The 10,545-nt window shown below is 49.6% G+C and overlaps 1 protein-coding gene across 1 annotated transcript; it reads right to left on the reverse strand.

Annotated features, from left to right (window-relative positions):
* Positions 1-1,496: 1,496 nt before the first annotated feature.
* Positions 1,497-9,380, reverse strand: KRT32 (keratin 32). The gene is made up of 7 exons (XM_061391775.1): positions 9,027-9,380; positions 8,383-8,465; positions 8,042-8,198; positions 6,362-6,523; positions 6,156-6,281; positions 4,351-4,571; positions 1,497-1,706 (listed from the first exon to the last, which is right to left on the reverse strand). The coding sequence occupies exons 1-7, from the start codon at positions 9,363-9,365 to the stop codon at positions 1,577-1,579; spliced, it is 1,218 nt and encodes a 405-aa protein (XP_061247759.1). The 5' UTR covers positions 9,366-9,380; the 3' UTR covers positions 1,497-1,576.
* Positions 9,381-10,545: the final 1,165 nt, after the last annotated feature.

The raw sequence follows: 10,545 nt of genomic DNA on the forward strand, positions 1-10,545 counted from the left end.
CTGATGCCTACCTTACAGAGTGTTTGTGAAAACTGCATAAATCAGTTCACGCAAGGTACTCAACACAATACCAGGTGCACTGTGCGTGCACGCATGTATGTGTGCATGCTCAGTCACGTCCAACTCTTTGTGACCCCACAGACTAACCAGCCAGGCTCCTCTGTCCATGGGATTTTTCAGGCAAGAGTATTAGAATGGGTTGCCATTTCCTACTCCAGGGGATCTTCCTGACTCAGGGATCAAACCCACATCTCCTGCAACTCCTGCATTGGCAGGTGAATTCTTTATCACTGGCAGGAGGAGAAGGGGACGACAGAGGATGAGAGGGTTGGATGGCATCACCGACTCAATGGACATGAGTTTGAGTAAGCTCCAGGAGTTGGTGATGGACAGGGAAGCCTGGCATGCTGCAGTCCCTGGGGTCACAAAGAGTCGGACAGACTGAGTGACTGAACTGAATTCAACTGAACTGAGCCACCAGCGAAGCCCATCAGGGGCAATATAAGTGTTCAATAACTGGTAGTATAGTTATTATTTTTTTTTTATTGGTTCATTGTGGAAGGAGTGTGGCCTTACACACACTGATAAGCTCTCTCTAATTATATGTGTCTGGACTGTGAAAATTGCTCTGCTTGCATTTTTTTTATCCCCTGCTCTCAGCTGTGTTTGTGATTAGTGGGGACAGAGAATATGAATTGCTTGAGTATCTCTGGGACCTGAAAGTCTATATTTGAGTCCTGGGTGCACAACTTACAAGCTGTGTGACCTTGGGCAAGTTTCTTAATCTCTCTGGCCTCAATAATGCTACATTTTTCACAGACTGTTTCAAGGGTTAAATGAAGTATTAACAAGGTTCTGGAGGACTACCACAGTGGGTTTGTCAGCCCCTAATATGGAACCTGCATAAAGGTTTTTTGAATGAATGAATGGTCCCATTGTACCAAGTATAATGAGATTTGGGGGTGGGGTTATCAGATAGTCAATTAACAGTAGTCTGGCATAGGATTCTGGCATCATCACCACCCCCTTCTCTTTATTCTTTTATTACTTGGCTCTGGATGGATGGCCTGGTTTTAACTGGTTTGTGGCATGCAGGTCTTTTTAGTAAATGCTGCTCAAGTCCCTGTAGAAGCAGAAAGGGCATAAAAATTAAAAAAAAAAAAAAATTGGCCACATTCTTCTGGAGCCCAACTGAGCAGAATTGGCTGGTGGATACAGCAGCATACGTGACAAGGAGAGGGAGACAGGTGTGCAGGTCACTGGGTGAGGCTTTATTTACTAGTTAACTAAGAACAGTGCTCCAAAGTGCAGCACGGACCGCCAGAAACACCCATGAAGAGAGCCATTAACCCATAGAAATAAGAGCAGCCATTTCTAAGAGGCGGGAGCTGAGCGCCCCCTGCAGTATCAGAGCGCAGTTGCTGACGGCTCACTTCCTGGTACTGCTAGTGGCCTTCCTTGCCCCCAGGGGTTGGCCCTGCTCTTTTGGTGGCCGCTGAACTGCAGTCAGGCGCAGCCTCAGGAAGCACCAGCCACCCAGTTGGCATCCCTCAGGATCCAGCATCGCTGAGGGATTTCAGTGGCAGCTCGGGTGGCAGGGCACACAAGGCACACAGACAGTGCGGGGCACGCAGAGGGTCCGGGGCACACTGGGGGCAGGCGCACAAGGAGGCTGGGAGGGAGTGGAGCATGGGTTACCCGGCAACCTGAGGAAGAAAGGCATGTGGGAAGGTTTAGACAGAAGCCCAGCTCGGCAACAAGTCCTGTCAATTCTGCATCCCCCACTCGCACCTTTGTGCCTTCCAACGGCTCCCAGTGGCCACCATCTCCACTGTTTTCCCTATCTTACTTCATTGTCTTCACCTATGTGAACCCAACAGCTTCTTAACTGGTCTCCCCAACCCCACACTCACCCCTCCTAACCATCCAAGCATCCTCAGTTTCTTAGCTAGAGTGATCTTCTAGCATGCCTCTCCCCTGACCAAGGAGAGTGGGGAGACAGAGGTTGAGATGGTTAGATAGCATCACTGACTCAGTGGACATGCGTTTGAGCAAACTCTGAGAGACAGTGGAGGACAAGAAAACCCGGCATGTTTCAGTTCAAGGGATATCAAACAAGTCTTAGCGACTGCACAACGGTCTCTGTCCAAAACCTTAGTGGCTCCCCCTTGTGCCAGGAGGAAGAGCAGCCTCCTTCAACTCAACTGCCACAGCCTCCCTGAAGCCTCCCCTGATTTCTGACAAATCTCCCCAGGGCACCATGTCCCTCCTTCCGGAGATTTCTGTCATTGTTCTACTCTGGTCTGTCTCCCCACTAGCCAGAGAGATCAGCAGTCCCTGTGCCCATCCTGCATACCTGGCCTAGAGCTGGCACTTGATAAGAATATTTAGAATAAGATGAATTCATCAATTGCTAGAGAAGGAATACAAAAGGATGATCTCAGAGACTGACAGGTGTGGGTTCAAAACCAGCAACAACACACTGGACATAGGATGGAAGCAAATAGCCCAGAGACTGGATAGGCAGCCTAAGGACCACATCCAGCATGAAGTGTGTTCCATTTGGCCTGGATTTTTTTTTAATTTAATTTGAAAGCACTGGGTTGTTTTTTAATTTGTTGAAAATATTTAAAAATCATGAGGACTTAACATTTAAAAGAGAAGCAGCTTCCCTTGAATAATGGGAAGATCCAACAATACTGAATCTTCATCTCACGTGGTAGAAATGGCCCTGAGGGGGCAGCACTATCCTCATTGGACAGGATAGAGCTCCCTGGTTCTCCACCATCCCTCAGTGACCCACATCACTCTGGTATGTTCTTGGCCTAGTCCTTGAAAAAGATTTGACTCTGCAACTCTTTGCTCTGGAGGACAGGATTATAAATGATAGAAAAGCAGGGCTGAATGTCTACCTACAGTCATCAGCCCACCTGGTATCTAAGGCCCAGAGATATCCTGCATCCAGACAGCCACCAACCCTCCCAGTTCTACCTGTACCACAGCTGGGAGTGGATGGCTCCACTGCCTGGATTCAGACCCTCCCCATTTCTTATTACCTCCCCCCCATTTCTTATTGGAGAAGGCAATGGCACCCCACTCCAGTACTATTGCCTGAAAAATCCCATGGACAGAGGAGCCTGGTAGGCTGCAGTCCATGGGGTCTCGAAGAGTCGGACACGACTGAGCGACTTCCCTTTCACTTTTCACTTTCATGCATTGGAGAAGGAAATGGCAACCCACTCCAGTGTTCTTGCCTGGAGAATCCCAGGGACTGGCGAGCCTGGTGGGCTGCTGTCTATGGGGTCACACAGAGTCAGACACTACTGAAGTGACTTAGCAGCAGCAGACCATACCCAAGGCCTCCTGAATGGCTCCCCGCCTGCTCCTCCTCCTTCTTTCCACTCAGTCCTTTCTGCTGCCATCTTCTTGAAAAGTAGCATTGAGCTCTCATTGGCTTGATCATTTTCTGAGCATTCACTATACCAAGTACCAGGTACAGGGAATGAAAATATCTTCTCTTGGGCTTCCCTGGTGACTCAATAGTAAAGAATCCACTGCCAATGCAGGAGACATGGGTTCCATCCATGACTGGGGAAGACCCCACATGCCACAGGGCAGCTACAACTGTGAGCCACAACTACTGAGCCTGTGCTCTAGAGTCTGAGAACCACAAAAAGAGAAGCCACTGCAATGAGAAGCCATGCACTCTGCAACTAGAGAGTCAGCCCCGCTCGCCACAGAGAAAAGCCTCCACAGCATCAAAGACCCAGCACAGTCAAAAATAAATAAAAATAAGCATTAAAAAATAAGTATTTTTTTTTCTTGTCTTTGAGTTCAAGGGAGTTAGTCAGTTAAGCAAATTTTATCATTTCCTCCTCAAAAAAGTAAGGCCTCCCAATGGTCTATTAAATAAAATCCTCCCTCCCCAGCATGGACCTTAGTGGTTCTCCATTGAATGAGGCCCAATTGACCTTTCCTGTCCTCCCTCCCTCCACAGCTTATCACATGAAGTTACATCATCCTCCCAAGTGTCAAAGACATCCCCCCACACACACCCATATGATCTCCAGTGGCCCGTCTGTCTCCCTGGAGATGGAAACGACCTGAGAATAGATGTTCTGTCATCATCCATCTCAGTTCCCCTGTGCCACCTGGCACATGTGGACACTTGGAAGGAGTTTGTCAGCTTGGAGCAGAATGGTCCCAATGGGCCAGGGGTGGGATGGCACCATGAATACCTGCCTGACGTCTTCGGATCATGCCAGCTTCCTAATCACTTCTTAATCATGGCTCTATATTATGGGCAATTACTTCCTATAATCTCTCCCAAACCTCACACATGCCACGTACTTGCAGTCCTCGCTGTCCAGCAGCCCCCGGTACGTGTTGATCTCTGCCTCCAGCCGGGCCCTCACATCCAGCAGCACCCGGTACTCCTGGTTCTGCCGCTCCAGGTCACAGCGGATCTCAGCCAGTTGGGACTCTATGTTGGTGACCAGGCCCTGCATCTGGGCCAGCTGGGAGCCGTAGCGGGCCTCCGTCTCTGTCAGGGTATTCTCCAGGGAGTCTCTCTAAGGCAAAGGGAAAGAAAATAACTAATAAGAATGGGCCTATTTTCCATGGCCTGGCTCAGAAAGAACCAAGAAGCAGTCACTGTGAAAGAGACAGTATGGAAGTTTCTCACAAAACTAAAAAGAGAACTACCATATGACCCAGCAGTTTCACTCCTGGGTATATATCTGAAGAAAACAAAAACACTAATTCAGAAAGATACATGGACTCCAATGTTTACAGCAGAATTACATACAATAGCCGAGACATAGAAGTAACCTAAGTGTCCATCGACAGATGAATGGATAGAAAAGATGTGGTCCATATATACAATGGAATACTACTCACCTATAAAAAGATAATAAAATAATGCCATCTGGAGCACCATAGATGGACCTGAAGAGCATTAGGCTAAGTCGTATGTCAGATACTGTATGATATCACTTATGCATACATGCGAAGCCACTTCAGTCTTGTCTGACCCCTTGTGACCCCATGGACTGTAGCCCTGCAGGCTCCTCTGTCCATGGGATTCTCCAGGCAAGAATACTGGAGTGGGTTGCCATGCCCTCCTCTAGGGGATCTTCCCAACCCAGGGATCCAAACCACATCTCTTATGTCTCCTGCATTGGCAGGGAGGTTCTTTACCCCTAGTGCCACCTGGGAAGCCCATATCACTTATATGTGGAATCTGAAAAATACAATAAGCTAGTGAATAAAACAAAAACAAAGAGGAACCACAGATATAGACAGCAAACTAGTGGTTACCAGTGGGGAGAGGAAAAGAGTGAGGGGCAATACAAGGGTAGGGGAAAAAAAGATTATTATAGGATTATATGAAATCATGTGTGTGAAACTATTGAAAATTGAAAAGCACTATAGAATTTAAAGAAACTTCCATTCAATTAAAAAAAAAAAAAAGAGAGAGAGCCAGGGAGAACCTAGGCAGGGATGTTCTGCAGAACTGAGGACACTGAAGCCCAGAAAGGTCAAGGGACTTGTTCAAGGTTAAACAACTAGAGACAGACCAGGATTTGAACCCACGTTCATGTGACCCTAAATTCCATATTCCTTCTTCAACCTTAGGCTTCAGGCCCTAGATCTGAGGTTCACCAGGCTCCTCCCCTACAAGCATCACTGAAATCAGTGGTCTTCAACCCTGGCTGCACGTTAGAGTCACATGGGAGCCTCTAAAAAGCACCCAGGCCCAGGCCCCACCTCCAGAAACTCTGATTAAATTTATCTGGGGAGGAACTTGGGCAGGGAGCACTTTTAAAGCTCTACAGGTAAGGGCGAAAAGCATGGGTTTGGAAGAGCAGGCTAAGCAGAGATCAAGCCTTCTTGGGGAGAGTAGTTGACAGTGGTCACTTAGCCCACATCAGATTTGAACCATGGCCCATTTATCTCTGAGCTGGGTCTTGGGAGAAACATTCCTCCAGGAGAGGTCAGCTGGGCAAGCAGCAGTGGCGGCTGAATCTGGACTTCCTCCCCATCCTCCCCTCCTCCTCCTCCTGCTGCCCCTCCTCCTTCCTGGAAGCCTGCACCCACTCTCCATGCTGCCTGGCATCCAGAGCTGGGGGAGAGGAGCCCATCAGCACACTTACCAGGCTGTGCTGGGTCTGCAGCTCGATCTCCAGTGTGTTGACCGTTCGTTTCAAATCAATGATATCTGACTGGTAGCTCTGAAGCTGCTCGGAGCTCGTGACCACTTGCTGGTTAAGCTCTTCCATCTGCAATGGGGGAGACAGGAGAAGTCTGGGAGTGCCTCTCGGGGACCCTGGGGAAGCCAGCCTCCCTGCGAGAGACCCACCTGCTTGTTGAACCATTCCTCCACATCCCTGCGATTGGTCTCCACCAGAGCCTCATACCGACATCGCATCTCTTCCAGCACCTTGTTCAAGTCCACTGGGGACACAGCATCAACCTCAATGTTAAGGCGGTCCCCAAGCTGGCATCGGAGAGCACCAACTTCCTGAAAAGATGCAAGAGCACTGGGCAAATATGAAGTCACGTGATCCTGGCACACCTACCCAGGAAGATATGAGAAGATGAAGCAAAGGATGCTAAAAATCTCCACGTTAGAGGGGCCCTGTGAGGACTGCAGCCACTCTGAAGCATCCCAAGGGTCTTTCAGCTCCACCTGGACCTCTCTTTGATGGGAGAGGCTTCCTGTTGCTTTGGCAGAAGCTGAGAGCAGCATCAGGGTTTGCCTGATCCATTTGGACTAAAATGGGACAGCTGGGCCCTGTCTCCCCTGCCACCATCCCAGCCTGCATTTGTCTGGGAAGGAGAGCAGCGGGAGCCTAGCTTTACTTGGTTCAAGGCCCCAGTTACAGCAGGCACCTCCCGGGCTTGGCAGCCAAGGAGAGAAAGTTGTCACTGAGGCTGCCAAGACTCGGTGATAGCTCCTCATTAGCGGCCTCTTGGGGCAGCTCCCAGTTCTCTGATTTAGATGGGATGAGTCAGGTGCCTTCAGGCATTCGGTGAGTATGTGGTAACTGGTGGTTATTTTTCACTTCAGCCTAGGAAACCCAGCCAGGATTCAGACACTTGTGCTTTCGCATCCCAAGTCAAGAGGTTGAGTGTCAACCCAGGGAACGAGGGAAGAAAACACCAGAGCTCAGGTGAGCTTCGCAGCACACAGGTGCCCAGGGCAGAGGGGTTTCATACCAAGGACCTACAGTAGATGAGGAAGAGTCAGAAAGCAGAGGGTTGACTCATGCCTTTTGGATGAAGTATATTATGTATAAACAGATGAAAGGAAGAACAAGGATGGGGAGAGAAAGCAGAAGAAAACCACTGCCTCTCCCTTAGAAGAGGTAGGGGCCACCTCACAGTCCAGCCTAGCAGAGATAGACAGCCATTTCATGTCAATTCTGGAAAATAACCCCTCCTCATCCCTACTGGGCCACTCTACTGCCGGTATGTAGTTCTCGTGAGAAAAGCCACCACAAGTACTTGGCAATCACAGAAGTCCAAGAAATGCAGAAGGGAAGGTTGTTAGCATTTCTGAGCACCAACCAAGAGACAGGCGCTTGAGAACCTGTGCTTGCATTCGAAGTCACTTCAATCACGTCCGACTCTTTGCAACGCTATGAACGTAGCGCACCAGGCTTCTCTGTCCACAGAACTCTCCAGGCAAGAATACTGGAATGGTTTGCCAAGTACTCCTCCAGGGGATCTTCCCGACGCAGGGATCAAACCTGCGTCTCCTGGGTCTCCTGCATTGGCAGGCTGGTTCTTTACCACTAGCGCTACCTGGGAAGCCCTTAAGACCCGTAACCTCACAGAATTCTCGCAGCAGCTTTGTTGATAGAGCCAGCCCCATTTTACAGATGAGGACACTCAGAAAGTTTTAATAAATTGGGCAAAGTCACAGATACAATCTGTGGCCAGCCTGGGAATTTCAACCCATGTCTAGCCAACCCCCAACCCCAGGTTCTCCCCACTGGGCTCCCCAGGGCCACCTTGGTTGGACTTCAGGCCTCACCTCCTCATGGTTCTTCTTGAGACACATCAGCTCCTCCTTCAGAGACTCCACCTGCATCTCCAGGTCAGCCTTGCACAGGGTCAGCTCATCCAGGATCCGGCGCAGGCCGTTGGTGTCAGCCTCCACCAGCTGCCGCAAGCCCAGCTCCATCTCATACCTGTGTAAGAACACGGTCAGCCACTGAGGGCTGAAACTGAATACCAGACCCAGGGATGACCTGGAGCCGCTGGCACTTTTCCAACTGTCTGTGAAAATAACAGAATGCTGTCCCCGAGCACATGCCAGGAGAGAGGGCTCTCCCTCTACCCCACACCCAACCCCATCTCCTGGGCCAAACTCACTTGCTCCTAAAGTCATCTGCAGCCAGCTTGGTGTTGTCAATTTGCACGACTATCCTGGCATTCTCTGCCTTTGAGTACAGAATCTGGGGCCACAGCACACAGAAGGGATCGATCCAGGACAAGAAGAAGCAAAAAGAACCCAAGTGAGTCCTGCAGCCAACCCTGCCAAAACCCCTGGGACTCTGGGGGATAGTCATGGAATCTGAATGCCTTGCTTTGCAGGCAATGAGCAACAAGGAAGGACAGACTTTATTAGACATGACATAAGGGTCCTTAACAAGCCTTCACGTTTACTGAAAATTCACAACACATCAAGGGCTATGCTAAGCACTTTACCTGTATTTGCCCATAGAATCTTCTAGACATAAGGACCCTTATTATTCCCATTTTCCAGATGAGGAACCCGAGGCCCAGGGAAGGGACCTCCTAGAGTCAGGTAATGAAGCAATGACAGAACTGAGACTAGATCCCAAGCCTCTTTCCACATGAAGGACTCTGGCTGAGCGCTCGAACTATGAGAAAATGCTGCGCCCTAGGGAGGTTTCTTTCCCTTGAACATAGCTAAAGAAATGAATGAGATTCAAATCTGGATCTCAGCTCTTTGGGTCGCCCTCCCAGCGAGTCTGTTCACCACTTGCCCTTACCTTCTGCTGGAGCTCCTCAATGATCTGGAAATACCGAAAGTAGTTAGGACCCACAGTGGGCTCTTGAAACTCACAGGCCTCTTGGAGTTGTCTCTCCAGCTCCACATTCTCCTGCTCCAGCTGCCTCACCCTCTCCAGGTAGGCAGCCAGGCGGTTGTTCAGTAACTGCAGGGTCTCCCTCTCATTGCTACTGAAGACACTTTCATAGAACAAACTGTTGGAACCCATGGAGCTGAAGATGCTGCTGGTTGGGTAGTAGGTGGTGGACACAGACAGAGAAGGTACACACGTCCCAGGCTGGCAGATGTAACCCAGATACCACTCTGGCTGGCAGCTCATGCAGCTAGAGCCAACAGAGGAGGACCAGGGTCAGCTCTTGATGGAGGCTGGGGAGCAGTCAGATGGCTTGTCAGAAAGGCTGCAGCTACCTGAATTGTAATGTGGTCTGCCAACCGCATTCTGCTCGAGCCTTTTTATACTCATGGAGTAAGGGGCCTTTTGCTACCAAATCATTGTGGAGGGGTGTTGATGTTTTGACTCAATCCCAGAGGAAGCCACTAATTAATTTGTAATTTGGTTTCCAATAAGGGGTTCCTTTCCTCATAAAAGAGGCCAAGCTTGTCATTTGGCTAACGCGGGACTCTGGTCTTCTATCATTGATCAGGGGAGAGAGCTCCAGGATATATCTTCAAAGGACCAACTCCAGGCCCCGGCCCTCATTTCCAGTCCAGGGCTGCCAGGCCTGACCCTGGGCTGCCAATGACCTTGTCCCCTACGCCCCTGCCTTCTCCAGCCCAGAGACAGGCCACAGTTCTGGGGCAGAGGCTTTTAATGAGAGCATCCTTTGTGAGAAGAGGAAGCCTGGCCCCTTAAGGAGGAAATGTGTGGGTGACAGAAGCTGCATGGATCCTGGCAATGGTATAAATCCAGGGAGGAAGGAAAAACAGCCTCTGAGTCTCATTCATGAGCATCATCTTCCTCCCAAGGGAAGAAAAAAATTAGAGGAGAGAACAAACTCAGCACAGGGACATCATTTCAGCTGGACACTACTGGGGAAGAAAGAGGTGAGAACCGTACTCTTGGGAAAGGAGGTCAATGTCATGAGTACCTCTGTGAGCAGAAGCTCAATTTAGACCTTCTCTGGATCCTCCCCTTTGTTTCTCACTGCTCCACATACAGAGAGTTCGATTACTGTTTGTTGAAGAGGCTGAAACAGGTTCTGCTCTCACTTTCTGCAAAAGCTGGACAGGCAGTGGGGTGGTTTACTTTGGGACCTCAGAGACCAGAGGCAGAGTGAATCAGCTCTCTCAGGAAATGACACTGCAGCACTGGGATGAGTGGAGCCAGGAGAACAGAAGCAGGTGTCTCTGATTCTAGAAGTCCTTGAGCACTTCCCAAGAAAGCAACCTAAGGAGAGACCAGTGGTTTTTAGGCCCGAGTGCAAAACTCGTGGGCTCACACACTGTGTTTAATATGTGTGTGTTATGTAGTCACTTTTTATTCATGCACCTTCTCAATA

The sequence above is a fragment of the Bos javanicus genome, chromosome 19 (assembly GCF_032452875.1).
Source record: "Bos javanicus breed banteng chromosome 19, ARS-OSU_banteng_1.0, whole genome shotgun sequence".
NCBI classification, from domain to species: Eukaryota; Metazoa; Chordata; class Mammalia; order Artiodactyla; family Bovidae; genus Bos; species Bos javanicus.

Excerpts from the sequence above, each read along its gene's own strand:
- KRT32 (XM_061391775.1), bottom strand. The coding sequence starts at position 9,365 with ATGAGCTGCCAGCCAGAGTGGTATCTGGGTTACATCTGCCAGCCTGGG. Across the intron at positions 6,282-6,361 it reads AGGAATGGTTCAACAAGCAG|ATGGAAGAGCTTAACCAGCA; the intron begins GTGGGTCTCTCG and ends CCCCCATTGCAG. Across the intron at positions 4,572-6,155 it reads TGCAGACCCAGCACAGCCTG|AGAGACTCCCTGGAGAATAC; the intron begins GTAAGTGTGCTG and ends CCTTTGCCTTAG.